The sequence below is a fragment of the Equus caballus genome, chromosome 21, assembly GCF_041296265.1.
Source record: "Equus caballus isolate H_3958 breed thoroughbred chromosome 21, TB-T2T, whole genome shotgun sequence".
Lineage (NCBI taxonomy): Eukaryota > Metazoa > Chordata > Mammalia > Perissodactyla > Equidae > Equus > Equus caballus.
In genome coordinates this window covers 29,150,038-29,171,962 of record NC_091704.1, presented here as the reverse complement: position 1 = coordinate 29,171,962, position 21,925 = coordinate 29,150,038, and the positions used below count along the sequence as shown (strand labels likewise).

The following is a 21,925-nucleotide window of genomic DNA, read 5'->3' as shown; positions in this document are numbered from 1 at the left end:
TTTCAGCAAGAATGTGATATTCCAGAGTCATTTAAAGTAATTCTTTCCTCTATATGGTTATGTTAAGTTTTGATATACAGTTAGTGTCTTTCCTTTTGAAATATTTTCAATTTTAGGAATTACTTTTTTTGAATGCGTAAAACATGTACATGATTCAGAAGTCAAAATTACATAGAAGTATTTTCCAAAAAGTCTTGCTTCCATTTCTGTTCACTTAACACTGTTTATACCCCACCCCCATCCCTAACCAGTAGGTGTTTTCATTAGTGTCTCATTTACCCTGCAGAGTTTCTTTCAGAAAATATAAGCAGATATGTCCATCTATATCTATCTACCTACCTACTTGCCTGTCTCTATGCATACATATTATTTTCATATCACTATACTTTTATTTCTCCTCCTTGCTCACACAAAAGGTAGCACATCTAATTATCTCTCTGCGTCTACATGAGGCTCATTGAATCACCCGGAAGTTGGGCAGAGACAAAAGGACTTTCTAGAAGACTGCCATTTTGCTTTATCCAGTGCCAGTTAAAGCCAGAGACAATTAGGTTGTTGGTGATATCGTTGAATCTTTTTTTTTTTTTTAAAGATTTTTTTTTATTTTTCCCTTTTTCTCCCCAAAGTCCCCCGGTACATAGTTGTGTATTCTTCGTTGTGGGTTCTTCTAGTTGTGGCATGTGGGACGTTGCCTCAGCGTGGTCCGATGAGCAGTGCCATGTCTGCGCCCAGGATTCGAACTAACGAAACACTGGGCCGCCTGCTGCAGAGCGCGCGAACTTAACCACTCGGCCACGGGGCCAGCCCCGATATCGTTGAATCTTATCTCAGGCTTCAGGTACTTGAAGAAACACCTCTCACAAAAGTTTATGGATTTTATCGTTGTGCTGACTATGAAATGAAAATCTCTAGTTAAATGAGAGATCTTCAAATAGGAACATCTGATTGGTGTTTGTAAATGCAAGAAGAGAGCAGTAGGTTTCTGAGTCATCCACTTAGAGGTGATAATTGGATTTGTGAGGATGAGTCAATTCTCCAAGAGAAAAAATATACAGAAAGTAACAAAGAACTAATTTTGTAGAAAAGTCACTTCTACTGAGGATATGCATACACCTGAAGATGTTTCAAGGAGTACGGGGGCACACAGAGAGTTTCAAGGGAATCAGTTCACACGTTCCCAGCTGTTGCATGAACCCTTTCTTACAAGTGATCTGTCTGAGACTACCCTGTCTGCTGGTTCTCCTTTCTCAATTTCTCTTTCACAATCGCCCTTCCCCCATTTTACAGTAGGAGAGCATATCTCTCATATGTGTATCTGTCCACCCACCCATCCATCCATTTATCCAGAACTTTACTCTTGTACATTTCTACCAGGTGCAAACACCTCTGGAGTCCCCAAACAAAGGGAAAATGCAAGCCTGTGCAGCTTCTGTAGGAAGCTTCCTCCACGTAGCAAACTTATGGCAAGGCATCCTGCCTCATTTCTTTTCTTTTTTTTTCCCCGCCTAATACTTAGAATTTAGAAGCAAGATGTTTGTCACAGAGATAGGTATTAACACATTTGCTTGAGTTAGAACACAAAGTGAATTTTCTGATTGATTAGTTGGACAATGAAGACTGTGTTTGCCAATTAAATTATATAGTGAAATTTTCCATAAACCAAAGATGCAGTTCCATAGTTTTGGTAACAATGTATTTAAGGCACATATAGAATACTCACCATATCAGATATTTTATTCTTTATAACCCTCAATCTTATGAAAAAATTTATATATCACTTAAAATTGTGTTAGGTGCTATATAGTTTTCAGAATTATTTTATTAGGGAGTACATGGGCTGAAAGATCTGAAGTCCTGTGAGTTAGAGGACCTGAAGAGACAGAAAGGACAGGAAAAGTCAGGGTCATAGAGAGAGAACTGGAAGATAAAGCAGAAGAGACTCCAGGAGGTAAGTATGATGGCAAAAAAGAGGGATAATGAAAACTGCCAAACATTGCGTAAAGGTCAAGGAGTGTAATAATTAGTTAGTAATTTTTTTTTTTTGGTGAGGAAGATTGGCCCTGAGCTAACATGTATTGCCAATCCTCTTTTTGCTTGAGGAAGATTGTCACTGAGCTAACATCTGTGCCATCTTCCTCTCTTTTATAGATGAGATGCCACCATAGCTTGATGAGGGGTGTGTAGATCTGCACATGGGATCCAAACCTGTGAACCCCGGGTTGCCAAAGTGGAGCACGTGAACTTAAACACTATGCCACCTGACCAGCACGTTAGATTGTAATCTTCGTGAATGCAGTTTCTGCAGGTGGGATAGAGTTAATAATCTGTTTAGATCATTCAAAAAATTGCACAGTGATGACGAGGAGAATAGAATGCTATTTACAATACTATCCATCCAGGTCATTGAAGTTAAAATGGCTTAAACCAAAAGAGCAATGACGGGGAGGTGGGGGCGGGGGTGTTGGGGGAGGATCCTGCCTTCAGGTCAAGGAAGACAGAGCTTCCTCTGACACTGGCAGGAATGAGCAGAGAACTGTGGAGACAGCTGGAGAGCAGGGAAGCAGCGGGAGCCTCCACCTCCAGGCGATGGTCTCACTCGGGGAGGAAGTGCTGTCCTGTGCTGACAGCAACCTTCTGGGAGGAGAGCAGGGAAGTGGGAGGACCGCTGAGAGGACATGCCTAGAAATCTCTAAGAGGGGAGTGGAGAGAGGACCACTTTAGGATTGCTGCTTATTGTATCTTTCTTATGAGTTTTTAAAGTATCATTTTATCAATGCGGGGGGGGGGGTAGGGCGGGGTGTGGGTTGCAGGGGCCTTGAAAGAGGGACTACACCCTTTAAAGTTTCTATATTTTTCAAATTTCCTACAATGAGCAAGGAATAGAGAAATTTTTTTTTCAAAATAATTGGTTAAAAAGAGAAAGATAAAGGAATGTGCAGATAAATAATGTCATCAGCCTACATTAAACTAAAAAGTTTCTGCACAGCACAGGAAACCATCAACAAAATGAAAAGTCAAGCTATGGAATGGGAGAAAATATTTACCATTCACTTATCTGCTAAGAGGTTAATATCCAAAATATACAAGGAACTCATACAACTCAATGGCTAAATAAATAACACAATTAAAAAAGGGGCAAAGAACTTGAATAGACATTTTTCCAAAGAAGACATAATGGCCAATAGATGCATGAGAAGATGTTCAACATCACTAATCACCAGGGAAATGCAAATCAAAACCACAATGAGATATCACCTCACACCTGTTAGAATGTCTGTTATCAGAAAGACAGGAGATGCCAACTGTTGGCAAGGATGTCGAGAAAAGGGAACCCTTACACTCTCTTGGTAGAAATGTAAACGGGTGCAGCCACTATGGAAAAACAATATGGAGGTTTCTCAAGAAATTAAAAATAGAAGTACCATATAATCCAGCAATCCCACTTCTGGGTATATATCCAAAGGAAAGGAAATCTCCATATCAAAGAGGCATCTGTACTCCCTTGTTCCTTGCAGCATTATTCATGATAGCCAAGGCATGGAAACAATCCAAGTGTCTGCCAACGGATGAATGAAGAAAATGTGGTATGTATAGGCAATGGAATACTATTAAGCCTTAAAAAAAGAAGGAAATCTTGTCATTTGTGACAACATGGATGAAACTGGAGGACATTATGCTAATTGAAATAAGCCAGACAAAGAGCAACAAATACTGCATGGTTCATTTATATGTGGAGTCTAACAACAAAGTCGAACTCATAGAAACAGAGAATAAAATGGTGGTTGCCAGGGACTAGGGGGTGGGGGAAATGGGGTGAGGTTGGTAAAAGGATGCAAACTTTCAATTATAAGATGAATAAGGTCTGAGGATCTAATGCGTAGTATGGTGACTATAGTTGACAATACTGTATTGTATAATTGAAATTTTCTAAGAGAGTAAACCTTAAGTGTTCTCACCAAAAAGAGTATAGATGTGAGGTGATGGGTGTGTTAATTCACTTAATTTTGGTAATCCTTTCTCAATGTATACCTATATCAAATCATCATATTGTACACTTTAAATATATTACAATTTGTCAATTATACCCCAGTAAACCTAGAAAAATTTTCTAAATGTCATCAGCAAACTCTCTTGGTACTGTAACACTATAATGTAAAGGATGAGTTGTTGCATTTATGTGGAGTAGCTCAATGGTTTTTGAGTTTGTTTTGCTGGTCCAAGGTGACTTATAAAGATACCTTCTCAAACAGTAGACGAGTACTTTCAGACAGTTTACTGGCAGCCAAGCAGACCAGCTAGAATGGTCAGCCATCCTATGTGCTCAAGTTTTGCCGGCCCTGAATGTGATGGTTTCTAGTGATCAGTTGCATAGAAGTCAAGTTTATAACAAAAATAGTGATAACTTGACATGTATATGAGAACTGTGTGTGAGAAAGAAAAAAGCACATTGCCAAACCAAAATTTTTAACCAGTAGAGGGCAGTCTTTTCTAGGTTATTGGTTCCAAAGCATTTCCCCTTGAAGGATACCAGCACTGAATCTCTAATATTTCTTTTCCTACTGGTGATGCAGATGTCAAAGATAAGGCTGACCACTAGGTAAAGTGGTAAGGACAGATTGTAATCAGTAATATCCTGTTGCAATAGGGAAAGGAGTTCAGTGTGAACTGAATGAAACTTTAATTCATACAAAGGTGACCATGTCTTTTAAAGGGAGAATGAGTATGGAGCACTGAGTGAGCAAAGGCTCAGTAGAGTCACAAAAGTGAAAACTTAGAAAAAGCGGGAAAGGGTGGGGGATTGGTCCATGTGAAACCCATCTGAGTTTGCTAACTGGCCCTTACTGAAATTAGGCTCCTATCCTCCCACAGAGACTGGGAGAAGGTCTCTGTCTTCAGGCGTTGGCTGGAACAGTCAATTCTTTTGGGAGCATTGAGTTTTCTTTGGTAGGCACTTTAACGCGGGGGAGTGAGGGTCATTTTAGGGTGCAGTCTTGTGCTGTTAGAAATTATGTCAATGTTTGTTCAAGTCTTTATAGGCCTAGTTTGAGGCCTAGTCAAGAAAGGGCTCAGAGGAGCCTGACTAGAGTTTGGTCAAGGAGAGAATCTTTGTCACAAGGCACAGTTTAATACTAGTTTTATTGATAAAAATATAATTCCACTACCTCCTTCTACCAAGAGGACAATATTGGTACTTCTTGATAACTTCTTGACAATAGTTCTACTTTGGAGCTGCCTTAGGATCTCAACAGAATTTGGGAGACAACTCGAGAAATAGCTATCCCTGTCCTGGGGGAGGTGTTTGTCTCGTCCCTGTCCTTCTTCCTTTAAATAACCTTCAAGAACAGAAATGGTCACTTGTGTTTTTTCTGCCCAGGATCTGTTCCCTTTCTTCTAGTCAAAACACCACAATATCCTTTAGTAAACCATGCATCAGCAGGTAAAGAGAAGTGGTTAGCTTCATCTGTTAGCTCCAGGACGGCCATGTGAGCCTGGTCTAAGCCATCAGGGCGCACTTCTAGCCCAACAGTTCCTCCAAGGTTTGGCTTGAAACCTGACTCAGGCCAATGGTCAATTCTGGGACTTCGGGAACTGTTGAGAACAAAGGCTCTCTTGCCACTGTACTGCCAGCTGGAAGCATGGAAAACCTGGAGCTGCAGCAGATTGCACCTGGAGACGGCTGAGAGAGGAGAGAATGCCAATCAAGAGAAGGAGGGGCCAGTACTGGTGACATTTCTTGAGCTGCTGGATCCAGCCACTTCACGTTTATTTTGTTTTGTTTTAATTTATTTTGAAGTATTTCAGATATTCAGGAAGGTATGAAAATTATTAGACTGAGCTTCCATGTACCCACCAGGCAGTTTGAGAAATAAAAGATTATCAATAAAATTAAATTACGGACTCTTCAGTTATGTAGATCAATAAATCTATTTTGTGTAAACCAGTTTGAGTTATGGCTGTGTGCCTTACAACAGAAGAGTACCAATACACATATCTAATAAATTCTATCCTAAGATAGTCTAAAAGCATAGTGCAAAAAATTACATATATTAAATAAATAAATAAATAAATATGCAGTGTATCAATCACAGTTTTAGTTGCAAGTAATGGATCCTATTGAAACTGATTTTGCACCTTTTTTTATTGACTTTTTTTGGCGCAGTTTAAGGTTCATAGAAAATTGAGGGGAAGGTACAGAGATTTCCCACACGTTCCCTGCCTCCACATGTGTAGGGCCTCCACCATTATCAACATCCCCCACCAGAGTGGTACATTTATTATAACTGATGAACCTACATTGATTGACACATCATAGTCTCCCAAAGTCCATAGTTTACATTATGGCTCACTCATAGTGGTGTATATTCTGTGAGTTTAGATGAATGTATAATATCATTTCTCTATCATTATGGTATCATACAGAGTATTTTCACTGCCCTAAGAACCCGTTATGCTCTGCCTATTCATATCTTCCTTCCCCCAACCCCTGGCAGCTACTGATCTTTTTCTCATCTCCATAGTTTTGCCTTTTCCAGAATGTCATAGAGTTGAAATCATATGGTGTGTAGCCTTTCAGATTGGCTTCTTCCACAAGTGCTATGTATTTAAGTTTCCTCCACGTCTTCATGACTTGATAGCTCATTTCTTTTTAGCACTGAATAATATTCCATTGTCTGGATGTACCACAGTTTATTTATCCATTCAGCTACTGAAGAATATCTTGGTTGCTTCCAAGTTTTGACCTGGATAAATAAAGCTGCTATAAACATCCTTGTGCAGGTTTTATTGTGAACATAAGCTTTTAACTTCTTTAGGTAAATACCAAGGAGCACGATTGCTGCATCGTATGGTAAGAGTAAGTTTAGTTTTGTAAGAAACTGCCAAAATTTTGCACCCTTTTTAATCCTAAGGACAGAAGGTCCCGGTGAGCCTAGCCCTGATACTTTCCTGCACTTGCCTTGTCTTGACGATATGCTGCCAGGGTACTTTTTATGCCACAGAAATTCTCTTCTTTGACCTACCCCTAAAGGCCACACTTAGACACAGAAAAGACAAAGCACACCCTGGTTCTGACCTTGTCTCCACTGGACATCCATGCGTGGTCTATGCTAGAGCCCTACCGGCTGCCTGACAACAAGCTGCACTTTCTAGACCTGTCCCACGGACACCCTAGCCCACCAGGGCTTTGCATGCTCTCACGGAAGCTTAGGCAGCCTGTGGTCCCATGGCTCATTGCAGCTTCTCTTCTCCCCAAGGCATAGTGGGGATCTTCCCATATCTACATTAGCTGAGTCTATGATTGCTCTCCAATTTTCCAAAACTATTTAGAGATACGTACATAGGTGGTAAAACTATAAAGAAAAGCAAGGGATGATTAACAGAAAAACCTGGATCGTTGTGAATCTGGAGATGAGGGAGGGTATAATGTCATGGGGTGGGGGAAACTGGGGCTTCCAAAGCGGTCACGAGTTATTTCTTTACCTTTGTGTTGATACATTGGTGCTTATTTTATGATTATTCTCTAAACTACGTGTGTGTGTGTATATATATATATATACTTATAAGTGACAGTCATGTGTCGCTTAGCAACAGGTATGTGCTCTGAGAAATGAGTCGTTAGGTGATTTCATCACTGGGTGAACATGATAGCGTGTACTTACACAAACCTAGATTGTATAGCCTACTACACGCCTAGGCTATATGGGACTAATCTTCTGGAATCACCATTGTATATGAGGTCCATCATTGACTGAAATGTCATTATGCAGTGCATGACTGTGAGCACGTGCAGCAGTGAGAGTGGATGAGAGCACTTGCAGGGGTGAGGGTGAGTGAGAGAATGTGTAGGGATGTACTTCAGACTGGATGATCAAAGAAAGCCTCCTTGAGGAGGGAACATCAAGAGGAAGCCTGAATGGCAGAATGAGGCCAGCATGGGAAGATCTGGAAGAATGACATCATGGTAAAGGGAGCAGCTAGCACAGAGCCTAAAGGCACAGAGAACAGGGTGTGTTGGAAGATTAGAGAGAACGCAAACCTGTCTGGGGTCTAGTGAGCAAGGGAGGAAGCTGCAGGAGATGATAGCAAGAGGCAGGGGCCAGATCCCAAAAAACCTTATCACCTGTAGCAAGGGTAGCAGGTAATTCTAAGGCTATGGGAAGACATTCATGTGGCCTGATTTCTATTTGAGAGATAGTGCTGTCAGCTGTAAGGAGGTAGTGTTACAGGCTGACCAGGGCAGGAGAAAGAAGAGCAGCAAGAGGCTATTGCAGTTGTCCAAGAAGAGATGATGTGTCTGGAATAAGGACATGTCCTTGTATATATAAAGAAGTGTGAAGACTCTTTGGAACAGCTTACTAAGTCCAGTTGGAGCTAAACGTGAGGTCATTTCCATCATTCTCCATAATAGTAACAAGGGTCACCATACTCAGGCCACATTGTGAGCATGTCACTCCCCTTTTAAGAATTGAACAGAAGATTCTTAATCATGTTCTTCATGATCTTACACCTCAGTCTCTTATTTTTATACCTCTTCCATTACTTACTAAACCCCCTCATACTTCATTAAACCCAGGCAAGAGCTTTACTCCAGCCAGTGAAACCTACCAACCCCCCACAGTCAGGGCTGCCATCTTTAGCTCAGGTCAAATATTCTGAAATAGATAAGGATTCAAACGTACAGCATTTGGACTAAAGCAGATTTTAATCAGCTCTTGACAGGCATTTGGTTCCTCAGAGTAAGAGGGCAGTTCATGGTACTGTAGAGCTTGAAAGCACCGGCTCCAGACTCAAGTCAGGTGGTCTGAGTTGGAATTCAAGCTCTGGCACAAGCTGGATGACCTTGGCTAGGTAACTCAATCTCTCTGTACCTCAGTTTCCTCATCTCCAAACTGGTGAATAATATCAGACCCTATGCTTGTTGAGGGAATTAAAGGAGAAAATCCATGTAAAGGAATTAGAGAATGATCTGACCCATGCACAAGTGTGCAAGCGATGTGAGCTCTTAGTGCCATTTTCGCGGGCCTGCAAATTCCTGGGAGTTTGTAATATCATGTATTTTTTTAATGTACTTCGAGCACTTCGCAGATTATTTCTGTTTTCTTGCAGCACTATCTATCAAGTTCTCTTTTTAGAGTGAAGAAATCTGAAGTAAAGAGTTAAGCGATTTACTTAAGATCATAACAACAGAATCATAGAATATTAGTTCAAAAAAGGCCTGAGTATTCAATACTGCCTTCCTGGGGACTTTTAAATACCTGAGGGACTTTAAAAATCTACTAATGCTTGAGTTACACCCTCAGAGATTTTACTTTAATTTTTGTGGCCTGGAACCCAAGCATCAATATTTTTAAAAGTTCCAGAGGGCAAGGGAGGATGGAAAAGGGTGAAAGGGGGTGAGGGGCACATGTGTGTGGTGATGGATGGTAGTTAGTCTTTGGGTGGTGAACATGATGTAATTTAAACGGAAATCGAAATATAGTGATGTACACCTGAAACTTATATAATGGCATGCACCAACGTTACCTCAATAAAAAAAGAAATTTTAAAAGCTCCACAGGAGATTCCAAAGAACAACTAGAGTTAAGAAACATTGATCCATTAAAATCCATGTTACAGATAAGAAATTGAGGCTCTCTGTGATTGAATGACTGGCCCAAGCTAGTTAATGTCAGAGATATGGATAAACTCTGAAGACGAAAAGTAGATAGTCTTAAATTTTTAATAAAGTAACTAATGAAAGGAACATATCATGATGAGAGAAATGTCTCTTAAGAAAGAACAACATGGCTTTAGCATGATTTATTGTTAACATATCTGAAGAGAAGCTGGTAGTCTACAAGGAAGCATAGACAATGGGTTTCAGAGAAACCAGTTCAGCTAGAGCATAATACTGGCTTATCTGAGACCATTAACCATTGACGCTTCACACGCTAAATGCCCACGCATCCTGGGTGAATGGTCACCACCCTTCATCTGAAGATGGATTGGCTTCTGAAGCGTGTTTCCCACAGAGGGGGAAAAGAAGGTTCTGGTCATCAGGACCCTTTCTGACAGGTCCCTGCCCCACCTACTCTGGTCGTGTTTGCTTTTCTTCGTGTCATTTTCTTCACCTTCTACTACTCCTTGTGGGAACAGAGTTATACAGGGCACCATCCCAATCTGGAAAGAAAGTAAACCTAAAACAGTTACTGTTTTCTGCCTCCCCTAATTTTTGACTCCAAATCAGCGTACAACTAACATCATTCAGGATCTTAAAGCAAAGGGCTTAGAGTAGTACTTTCCTCTGATGAGCTAGCCCCGCCTAGCTCCCACACCCTGCCATTTTTGAAATGGTAATAGTGATTGACAATGTTTCTGGAAGAAATGTGTCTGCTATCCAGTACTTCTCATATCCAGCCTGACCACAGTGTGAAGTTTCAAAATATATCTGGTTATTTAAAAACTGTAATATGTTGTACTGTGCCTCTCCACATTTTCTGAAGAAGTTGCAGAATCAAACAATGACTGATTTGGTGTCTTTTTTAATCCCAGTTTACGGTACTCTCCTCCTCAAATGTACAACAAAAGGATCTCTTGAAATAGTTTATCAGTTATCTGACTTGTGAAATTGTGTACACAGTCTAAGATGGATGGTGTATCTGCTTAGCAATGCTAAATTATGCAGCTTTCAGTTTTATGCATGAAGAAGTAAAATGTTTTCAATTTTTTTCATAATGAATGATTACTCAATTTTCCAAATCTCCTTTTATTTTAATCTAAAGGAATAAATGGGGAAAGAATGGAGGAAGGAGAGAGAGTGTTGTTCCACTGAAGTTGAGGCAAGCTTCAAGTCATGTTATCTGATCTGCACAGCAGTTAGGAAAGACTTATGATGAAAAAAGGGGGTCGGACTAAAAGGAAGTATTTACTAAACGTGAAAACCACTTTCAAACATCCTCTTCTGAATGTGAAGATCGTTTTTATGTTGTTTATTTGTACTTAGTAGAATTTGAAGGAACCTCAGGGATCACCCAATCCATTGTTGTCTTATGGATGGAGAAAGCAAGGTGGACAACTTGTGTTACTTGCCCAAGATCCCAGAGTTATTTCTTTTAGGTAAAATTGCTTTATACCTATGTGCTTTTAGGTTGAACATGAATTTTCAGCAACGCATCCCTTAAGTAAATCAAGGTATGCCGATGAAAGACCATATTCATAATCTCAGAAAGTAGAAATTCCCTGGGCTGAAGTTCAAGATTCATTAACAACTCCCGTCTTTCCTACCACCAGCCTTACCAGCTTCCAGGCTCAGGAAGTTCCAGATAAAGTTAGAATTCATCCACCTCAAAGTTCACCTATAATTTAGCAAAGTTTTCCTATGCTCAAATTAGTAAACCAATTTACCAAAGAAGATGGTAATTTGAATGAATAAAATGCAAATACCTAATTATCTCAATTTTTCATGACTTTAAAATAATTGTCTTACTATTCATTCCCAATTTATTTTTTTTCATGAAGAGACAAGTTACATAAAGTGCACAAATCTTAAGTGGGTAGCTAGATGAATGGTTACATATAGATACATGTTGTAACCACCACAAAGATCAAGATATAAGAACATTTCTAGCATCTGAGAAGGCTCCCTTATGCCTCTCCCCGTCTGTAGTAACTACCACTCTTTTGACCTCTACCCTCATATGTTCACAGATGGGCTTTACAGGATTTTGGGAATGGAATCATACAATAGGTACTCTTTTGTGTATAGTTTCTTAAATCTACATTAGGTTTGCGAGATTCATCCATGTTGTGCGTATCAGTAACTTGTTTTCTTCACTGCCTGTAGTATTCCATTATGTGGATTTACCATGCTCTATTTACTGATGGTATTGTTGAATAAACCTTTGGAGTATTTCTAGAGCTTTGTGATATTATGAATAAGCGATTATAAACAGAAATGGCCTTCTTTTCTGATGACTATATACCTAGGAGTGGACTTCCTGGGTCTTTTTACTTTGTTTTTCTTTCAGTGTCTTCTTTTTTAGCCCTGGACCATAATCTAATCTTTCTAAGTTGTCAAATGAACCATAACAATGTACTTCTCTTTAGGCCTGACAAGTCCCAAGCGGCAGATTTCACAGCTTAAAATGGTTCACCAACTCAGCCGTTAAGTTCGCACTTTCCGCTTCGGCGGCCCAGGGTTCGTCAGTTGAGATCCCTGGTGCAGACAAGGCACTGCTTGGCAAACCATGCTGTGGTAGGCATCCCACATATAAGTAGAGAAAGATGGGCACGTATGCTAGCTCAGGGCCAGTCTTCCTCAGCAAAAAGAGGAGGATTGGCAGCAGATGTTAGCTCAGGGCTAATCTTCCTCAAAAAAAAAAAAAAAAAGGTCCACCAATAGGCTAACATCTTTTCATGGTTCACTTACTACGGCATCCTTGATGGGTTTTGTTCTCCCATTTCCTTCTCTGTAACTTCCTGTTATATATAATTCTGACTTAATGTAACAGGGAAAAAAAGATAGACTCTTGAAGGGGACATCTAGGGACTTTCTTTCCATTTATTCCTCATGGAGATAGTATGGTAAAGTACTAGGTCAGAACAAAGAAACTGTTTTGATATCCAGGCTAGATTTCTACTTTCTAGGCTGGAAGCTATGGAATAAATCCCATCACTTCTCTGGCCCTCAGAGGGTTCGTTTGTATCAATAGTTTCCAAACCTGGCCACAAATCAAAATCATCTGGGGAGATTTCAATGTTCGTTTTTGTTATAAAAGTGGCAACATGTTAGTAGAAAAAGATTCAACAGGAGCCAGCCTCATGGCCAAGTGGTTAAGTTCGTGTGCTCCGCTTCGGAGGCCCAGGGTTTCGCTGGTTCCGATCCCGGGTGTGGATCTAGCACTGCTCATCGAGCCATGTTGAGGTGGTGTCCCACATAGCATAACTAGAAGGACCCACAACTAGAATATACAACTATGTGCTGGGAGGCTTTGGGGGGAAGAAGAAAAACAAACAAACAAAAAAAGATTAGCAACAGATGTTAGTTCAGGGTCAGTCTTAAAAACAGAAAAGAAAAGAAAAAGATCAAACAGTATGAAAGAGTGTAAAATGAAAAGTAAAAACACCTCTCCCCATGGTTTATATATAACCTCCCGTTCCTCTAACTCAGAAATTCTTTGGTGGTGTTCCTATCTTTTGAAATAAAGATCCCTGGGTCCCATTCCAGACATAATGAAGCGGAATCTGCAGGATCCTAGGAATTTGTATTTGTTAAAAAAGCCCCATAAGTGGTTTTGATAGACTTTCAGGTTTGGGAGTGAATCCCTTGACTAAATAATATCTGAAATCCTTCCGGTAACATCCATCCCCCACTCCCTCAAAATGATAGGATTTAAGTTTGCCAGCTGCTAACAGGATGGGCCCTACATGTCACTAAAGTGACAATGGTTTTGCTTTGACCTCTTCTTCTTCGTGCCTTCTCTCTTCACTTTCAGCTGCTCAGTTTCCTCACATTAGAATTTTCATATCTACTTGGCCCACACAGCCAAACTTTACTAGTTGGAAGGCAGTGACTCATTTCATTTAAGTTGCTTTTTGGTTAAACCCATAAACCAATCAGTATTGATGAATTTGCTAGCTGATAAATACCTTTCCCAGGAAATATAATGCCTTGTGCCATTAAAAAGTAGCATGGAATTTTGGGACTCCTTAAAGAACATCTAGGAAGATGCTTTTAGTCAGGCAAGCTTTCAAATAAAATCCATGTACGCAAACATTTGTCAGTGTCTACTATCACCAATATTACTCAGTTCATGCATTTGAAAGAGCACATGGTCAAAATAAATACATATCCACTGACACAAAAGAAATTGATGAGATTTTAAATCACAGTTAAGTGGCTATTAATCATCAATTAATAGGAGAGAAAAGTTTATTTGGATAAACGGTCCAGTCCAAAGTACACTATAGAACAATAAGCTACCTCCTAGGCCCTCTGCTACCCAAAACCACATAACGGTAGAAGGAAAAGCAGGAAAAGGAAACCTAGACACGATGCTGCGATTATAAACGGAAGTGTAAGGAGACAATAAAAACCTGCCTTGCTAGGCCAAAGATTGGGAAGTAGGCCAGCGTAGAACTCAGCATAATACCTGATCCATACAAATGTAATTATTCAATAATTCTCTTTTGAATACATGTAGGATTTCTTCTATAAACTCAAAGAATGGTTATATCTATTACTTAAAAAAAAATTCTTATCTAGAGAAAAGGGCCAGGCGATATCCCTCCATGTTATTTATCTGCAGAAAAACTAAAGTGATAAGGGGTTAAATAATTTTCCTAAGTTTAAAGGGCAAAACCAGTTGCCTTGACTTCTAGAGTAAATCACGTAATTTTACATGAATGCCATATTTATTACCTACATGCAGATTGTGTGCACGTGTGTGTGTGTGTTATTATTTGGAGGGGTGGCTAATATTGCAGTTACATATACTGGTGAGACGGTAGTGTGCAATCAAGCTCATAGCTTTACAACTTCATAACCTCCTTCACTCTGGGATCTTTGCCTGGAGCAACCTATTTTGCTTTGATTAACTCCTTCTTATTCTATGAGTTTAGCTTGGGTGGGTCTTGCCTTCCATGGCCACCCTGAGCTGGATGCCTCTTTTCCTCGCTCCTAGTGTCCCCTGTGCATAACCGTGTCTTTCTTAGCCTTACTGCCTTGATCTCAAAGGGTCTGTGGCTACAGCAGCCTCTTTGCTAGGCTTGCGGTGCTACAAGGGAGTGTTCACCACGGCTTAGCACGATGCCAACGCCCACTCTATTTTGACAGTATTGTTCTTCTAATGTCTGATGGGTATTTCAGCAACTAAATCTTCCTCTTTTAAACCGCCTTATACAAAGTTAATCCCCTGTGGTTGAAAACGTTCCAGCATAGTTTAGAAGGTAAAACTTCCATTACTTCATCATCTTATCTAATTCAGCATTTCCCGTTTTTGTGTTCTACAGAGTTGGTCTCTGAGAGGTGCTGTTAAGCAAGGGGTCTGTGTTGGAAATGTGTTATTCAACCCAGAGACAGCAGGTATAGTGGTTTAGCACGCAGGTGCTGGAGGCAGACTGCCAGGCCACATTGGGTGAGTAGCAATTTCTCGACTATGTTTCCATTCCCTCCTCTGTAAGACAGGATGGCTAGCAGTCTTCTGCCATCAGACTGTTGTCAGAAGTTACTGAGTGATACACAAAGGGTTTAGAATTTGTAGTAAGTACTCAGAATATGCTGGCTACTATTATTAAACTAACTTAACCAGTTTTTCTTTCCTATTTGCTTTTGTTTAGTTTGCTTGCTGTAGGAAGGCTCACAGCCTTTAATATGCTGAGTGCCTATGAATCTCCAGTAAGCACTATTTCCCAAATTTACTCAATGAAAGACCTCCTAGAAAATACCAGAAGTAGTGCACTGCCAAATGTACTTTAGGAAATTCCTATCTTATCAACTTAAAAGAATACTAACATCTTCTGAACCAAAATTAGACACCAGTTTGACAAGTTTAGATGTAAACTGGGGCACTGGGATATAGTATTTGAAATGAAGACTATTCTAGCATACAAGCAAACAAATAAACAAGACCTATGCATTACTACATTTGAAAATTGTTTTTAAAAGATTTGAAGAAGTGCGAGTGAAATGACTTTCATTGATTCTGAAGCAAGGAATGCCAACATTGTTCAAACAAAAGCTAGCTAGGCTTCATGCATTATTTTCTGATATATTTGGAGAATTATTACTTGATAAAGATGAAAGGGCTGGACTTCCTTATTCAAAAACTCATGTAGTTTATCATAAGTCTGATGCATCTAATAAGAGCTTCCTCTAGAGCCAGGAAACTTTGCAAGTATGAAATAGTCTGAAAGGAGGAGCTAAAGAAGGAAGTAACCGACCTCAGTGAAAAAAGAGGAACAAGTTCTAAACCAAAGAAGATTTAAATCAACCCAGAGAACTAAAGAGAGCTTGGCATACTAATCTCAAGGTAAGAACTTAATTTAAGGAGTTTGGGTCATGAAAAACTATAAGAAACAAGATCATTTTAAATAATCAATGGCTTTTTACCTTATCAAACACAGTTTGTAGAAAAATTGCCTTAAGCGGTCGTAGGGTGAAAAACCAAACTGAGAGTGATGTTCATGTTTCTTTACAAGTACTTATGCTCGCAAGTATAGAGTTGTCCTCTGCTGTCGCCTGTTTTCCAAACAGAAGGGCAGTACCTGACTTTGAAAATTCCAGGAGTTTGACAACAATTTGTGAGTTTAAGACAAACGAGTAATTGTCCGGTAACCTGTTGGAACTGTTTTCAAAAACAAAAACAAATAGTCTTCTTTGAAACGGGGTGAAATGAAACTTAGGTTCTATGCTGTATTTGAAGGGCTCTTGTTCAACACGTGTTTTTCGTTCTGGTAGGTCTTGTTTATGTCTCTCAGGGTTTTCCTATTAAGTTATTTTGAAGAAAGGAAAAGAATGCATTTATTTTCCTGTAAAAAGTCTTCTTGTCTTTATCTCAGTGAACACTTAATTGACAATTTTAATATTTGGAATGTCCACTCTACATGGAGCAACGTGGATGGTAAAAATGAATCTCCTTTTGGAAATTGAGAGAGCGATTTATTACCTTGTCCTCAGGGGACAATAGACTTCCCCACTTCTGTTTCAGGCCTACTAACTTTTAAAAAGCTGATTAGGGGCCGGCCCGGTGGCGCAGTGGTTAAGTTTGTATGTTCCACATCTTGGCAGCCCAGGGTTTGCCGGTTTGGATACTGGGTGCGGACATGGCACTGCTTGGCACGCCATGCTGTGGTAGGCGTCCCATGTATAAAGTAGAGGAAGATGGGCACGCAGATGTTAGCTCAGGGCCAGTCTTCCTCAGCAAAAAAGAGGAGGACTGGCAGTAGTTAGCTTAGGGCTAATCTTCCTCAAAAAACTAAATAAAATAAAATAAAAAGCTGATTAGTTTCAATCAGTATTTGAAATTTGTTGAAATATGTTGGCAAATAGTTACTTAAATCAGTAATCATTTATGCCATAAAATATCTTAAATATGATCAGGTCTCCTCTGTTTTAGAAAGAAAATGGGATCCTAATGGTTAAAGTCATTTGCAAAACCTTTGCCCTTGAACACAACATTGTGTCTGGCCTTACAGAGGAGAGACCCTATAAAACTTCCACAGAGATTAAAAGATGTCTAGATCTGGGATATCTGTCCCCAGAGTTTTATTGAATAAATTTTATAAATTAACTGTATCTTACATTCAATTTGGTGGTTTTTGTAAAATGCTAAAATTGAAAATTTTCATGTTAATATTTTCTAATCTTGAACAAATTTAGAAAATTTCACTGTCATACATGAATACTCGCTGAAAGCAGGGCACAACTTAGTGGATTTTCTTTTTTCCTGTTTACTGTTATTATTGTTATCCTAATGCAGGTTGCTCCATTGTTAACAAATATTTAATAAACTAGCCATTCTGTGTCTAGTACTGGTGCAGGTAATAGAAGGATAAATAAGAAATGATTCCCAGCCCTCAAGAACCTCAGAGCTAATCAGGCTATACGACTTTAGTGATAGATGTGCTGGACAGCTATTTACAAAAATTTGGGTAAGAATAATATTTTACTTGAATCCTCACTCAATCTCTTCTGAGTTGTTAAAGAAGTTACTTAACCTCTTTAATCCCCTGTTTTCTCAAACATGGCAGCTGTAGGATTAAATGAGATAATCCTTGTAAAAGTGTTTGGAAGGTGACCCAATATAAGCTCTTAACTAAACATTATCGATAATGGCATTCAGTAGATGAGGACAATCATCCTACAGCATTATTAACCATATTGGATGACCATAGCTAACAATACTGTACTGTATATTTGAAAGTTGCTAAGAGAGTAGATCTTAAAGGTTCTCGTCACACACAAAGAAATTGTAACTATGTGAGCTAATGAATGTTAACTAAACTTAATGTAGTACTCATTTCATAGTATAGACATACATCAAATCATTGTATCGTACACCTTAAACTTATTCAATGTTGCATGTCAATTATATCTCAATCAAAATAGTAGGGAAAAGAACAAAACAATATTGAATGTAACTATTTCTGGGTCTAGGCTGAAAACATGCAGTAATAGTGTTTTGTTGATAAAATTGTAATAAAACACTCAGTCTAGCTGAACACTTTCTGTTTCTCTCTTTGCCATTTTGGCGCATTGAAAGAAAACGCTCTGAAATGATCTTAATTGAATCAAAGTTATTTGCTGGAAGTTGTGAGAAGACTGGTGATGGGAAGGCTTTCAAAGATATTTTATTTTACGTCACAGAGCTCTTTTCATCTTTTAAATATAAACTATGCATTTTAGAAGACATATCTTTGTTTTAAACTATCATCTTAAGCAATTGGATGCTGAGATTTGGAGTCATTTGTTTACTTAATCACTTATTCAATAAGTATTGATGAGTGCCTTTTCTGTGCTAGGTGTTATGCTATTCTCTAGGAATATAAAGATGAAGAGACCTGAACCCTGCCCATCATTTAACCAGGTAGGAAGACGCATAATTCCCTGTAATTTAGGTCATCATGCTATAATAGAGAAGAGACTCAGTAATATGGGAATACAGAGGAAGGTGTGATTAAGGACAAAACATGGTACCCGACCTCTCCACAGGCTTCAGAGAGGAGGCGATAAGTAATGGAAATGATCGTGCTTGTATGCCCTCATCCCTTTCCTCCTACTATGTTCACAGCATTGTCTTTCTCTTGAAAATTATTAGCTTTATTGTCACAAACCATGTTGAATTCTAGGTAATAAAACCACTCAGGCTTGGTCAGGAACAGGTTCTTCTAAATCTTATACTCTTCTCGAAACAGCTAGTACTGTATTCTGTATTGAAGCATGAAATCGCTAAAGGCTGGTGTTTAATGTATTGGTAGAAACTGGTAGATTTTTTATTATGCTATGCAATTAATATGTTTTTACTTTATAGCAGGTTTCTGGATGGCGTATCATTCAAACTTCCTTTTCTTGAATTTTTTACTTTGCTGTTATCTTCCACTCATTTCTGCTTCATCTTGTGATTTACTGGTAGAAAAGGAAGAGGAGTTGAATAACATCCCCCCTGACACAGTGCAATTATACATTAACGATTGTAAAGTAAACAGCATCAGATACAACGAGAACCATCTTCGAAAACTAAGTTTACTCAATCTCTCCTCTAATTGCATCAGGACTTTGCCAGATAATGTTCTTTCAGATCTGAAAGAGAAATGCCTAAAAGAGCTTCCAAAACTACTTTTGAACCATACCTTACAAGGAATTACATCAGTCTGTACCTGTGATTTTATTAAGGGATCTGTCATACCACTAAATAACACTGTTTGTGCAGAAATGTTGAAAAACTGTGGAAATACTTCAGCAGCCATTGCTATAGGAATTTCGCTTCTTTTGCTGTTGGTGATCTGTGGAATTGGGTGTGTTTGGCACTGGAAACAACGTAACACAACACAATTTTCCCTACCGAAGTTTTTGCAAAGGAGAAGCAGCAGGAGAAAAGACTATACTAAAACAGTCTCCTTGAGTCCCTATGTTATCAACTCAAGGCATAAAATCTCAGTTCAAACCCAAGACCACAGATCTGCTGTGAGGGGGACTGACATACATGGAAACTATGAAAATGTGAAAGTGAGTCCTCTCAATGCTAAAGAAGAAACCGAGAAGGAACTATACCAGAACATTCAGCAGTGCAATTTGGAGGAGCACATCTATGGAAATGAGGCGCCGTCTAAGTATTGTAACTTCCAGAATCTTCATACTTCTGAAGTCCCTCAAGATGAAGACATATATATTCTTCCAGATTCATAATTACTTTTCAAAATATTGTGTTTAATTATCGGAGGATAAATATTCACTGGGGCTTTTGTGGTACTAATGGCATTTTTAATCGAGTTCTTCTGATGAAACTCAAGGATCTCTCATCTGTCTCCACCCTTCTGAGTCCTCTCCAGGTGTATCACTGTGGATTAATTCTAGACATCCTCTCCACCCTCCTTCCCTGGATTAATTCTGCATTATTTTATATTGATTCTTCCTTCTAAACCTTACCTATCTTTTTCTTTTATTTCTATCCTTACCATCTTTTTCTGTGTTAAGATTATTGCCACAGTCTCCTAACCAATCTTTCTGGCTTTAGTTTCTATACTCTCAATCAGTTCCCCGTGATGCTGCCAGATTTATCTTCAGAAAATATTCCCAGTGGCCACATCACTTCTTTGCTTAAAACCTTTTAACGCCTCCTCTTTGCAAAAGACATAATACTCATAATTCCAACTCCAGAATTCATGATTTTCCATAATTGGCTCCAGTTTACTTTTCCAATGGCTTCTACTAATCCCCTACTTCCCTGCTTTCGTCAGAATCATCTCAAAGCCTGCCAAACTCATCCCTCCTCTGCACCTTTGCTTGTCTGCCCCCACTCAAGCCTGCTCAGCTCATAACTCCCTCCACAAGTCTTCTGAATCATTCCAAACCCACATTTGCCTTTTTCTTTTCTGACCTCCTGTAGATTTTGCTGTCTGTTAAGTTCTTTGGACATTTAAACTATGAATCTTTGCTATGGAATTTTATTATTCAATGTTATATGAGAATGTCTTAAGTTCCCTACAAAATAGTAAGGAACTGCCTCATATTCATCCTTTAGCCCTAATGCCTAGACTATCATATGAGGCACTCATTGTTGTTCAATTGACAAGAATTGAATTGTACATTTTGCTAAGTAGTTTTGAGAAAAATCTAATAAATTCATCCAACCAAAGAATATTTATTGAGTACCTTCTATCAGCTTCTTACTGTGCTGTGCACAGGGAGGGGATAAATTAGCAAAAAGAAAGACATGGGTCCTGAACACATACTGTCTAGTAGGAAAGAAAAGCAATAAATAAACAAATAAATACTATGCTAGTTATTAAGCTATGATATCTCATCTATAAACCCACCCTTCTATATGCTACTCTGAATTGCTTGGGCTGGGACTCTGAAAACTACATTTTTCCTTTGCCGGGTGGATCCATATTAGGTTCGGTCAATAGGGGCCTTTAAGGAAGACTGGCAGACAATAGGAAGAAAAGGGACTTGCTCCTTCTTGTTCTCCTTGTTGCCCCAAGCAGTCACTGCTACCATGTAGTTTACTCCAGCATCACTGGTTGTTTGCAATTTCTAATTTTTTCTAATACTCCCAGAACCAGCTTCATTTCACCCTGTCAGAGATGCCAGCACCAGCCAGGCAGCACCCTCTCCTTAATATCTCAGAACCAGCTCCCCAGGACCTCTAAACTCCTGAAGGACCAGCAGGAGACAAACAGCACCCTCAGCGCTCTGGGTCCCAGTCCTGCAGGGTGCCTCCTCCCAGGTTCTGATAATACTCAGCCCTAGGGATGGTGTCTGTGTCCTGTAGTTGCTGTCTCTGTGGTACTTCAATGTCCTCTCTTTGTCTTTTCAGTCTACCAATACCTTTTTTGCTAATTTTCTACATTCAATTCTCTCTATTAAAGCAAATGGACATGGTTTCTATTTCCCCAAGTGGATCCCGTACGCTACAAATAAAAATGGTATAGTTGGTGCTTTGGAGAAAAAAATAGCTTTCTGTTTTTGAAAGTAATGGAGTTAGGTAGGGAAGAGGGTTTGAATTTTAATAAGGCAGACGAAGAAGGCCTCTATGGACACCCTTAAGCTGAGACTTGAGGGTGAAAAGGAGTTATCCATGTAAATGTGATGATGGGCAGGGATGGGGTCAGCCTGTGAAAAGAATCTGAGGCATGAGAGAATTTATGGTGCTCTGGGAACTTCAAGAAAGCCATTGTGGCTGGAGCTTAGTGAGGGAGGGCTGAAGTGACACCCGATGGGTTGGTG

The 21,925-nt window shown here is 39.4% G+C and overlaps 1 protein-coding gene and 1 long non-coding RNA gene across 7 annotated transcripts; both read left to right on the top strand.

The window, feature by feature from the left end:
* Positions 1 to 626: 626 nt before the first annotated feature.
* On the top strand, positions 627 to 5,889 carry LOC138919939 (uncharacterized). The gene is made up of 3 exons (XR_011430528.1): positions 627 to 838; positions 2,149 to 2,305; positions 3,516 to 5,889. It is a non-coding gene; the product is annotated as an uncharacterized lncRNA (long non-coding RNA).
* A 9,097-nt stretch (positions 5,890 to 14,986) lies between these two features.
* GAPT (GRB2 binding adaptor protein, transmembrane) lies at positions 14,987 to 20,836 on the top strand. 6 transcript variants are annotated; one of them, XM_023625644.2, is made up of 4 exons: positions 15,878 to 16,007; positions 17,507 to 17,628; positions 18,499 to 18,563; positions 19,011 to 20,836. In XM_023625644.2, exon 4 carries the CDS (start codon positions 19,019 to 19,021, stop codon positions 19,880 to 19,882), a length of 864 nt encoding a protein of 287 aa, XP_023481412.1. In that variant the 5' UTR covers positions 15,878 to 16,007; positions 17,507 to 17,628; positions 18,499 to 18,563; positions 19,011 to 19,018; the 3' UTR covers positions 19,883 to 20,836.
* The last annotated feature ends 1,089 nt before the right edge of the window (positions 20,837 to 21,925 follow it).

Bases quoted from the DNA above. Each gene is read 5' to 3' on its own strand.
- GAPT (XM_070245855.1), top strand. From the start codon at position 19,019: ATGGCGTATCATTCAAACTTCCTTTTCTTGAATTTTTTACTTTGCTGT.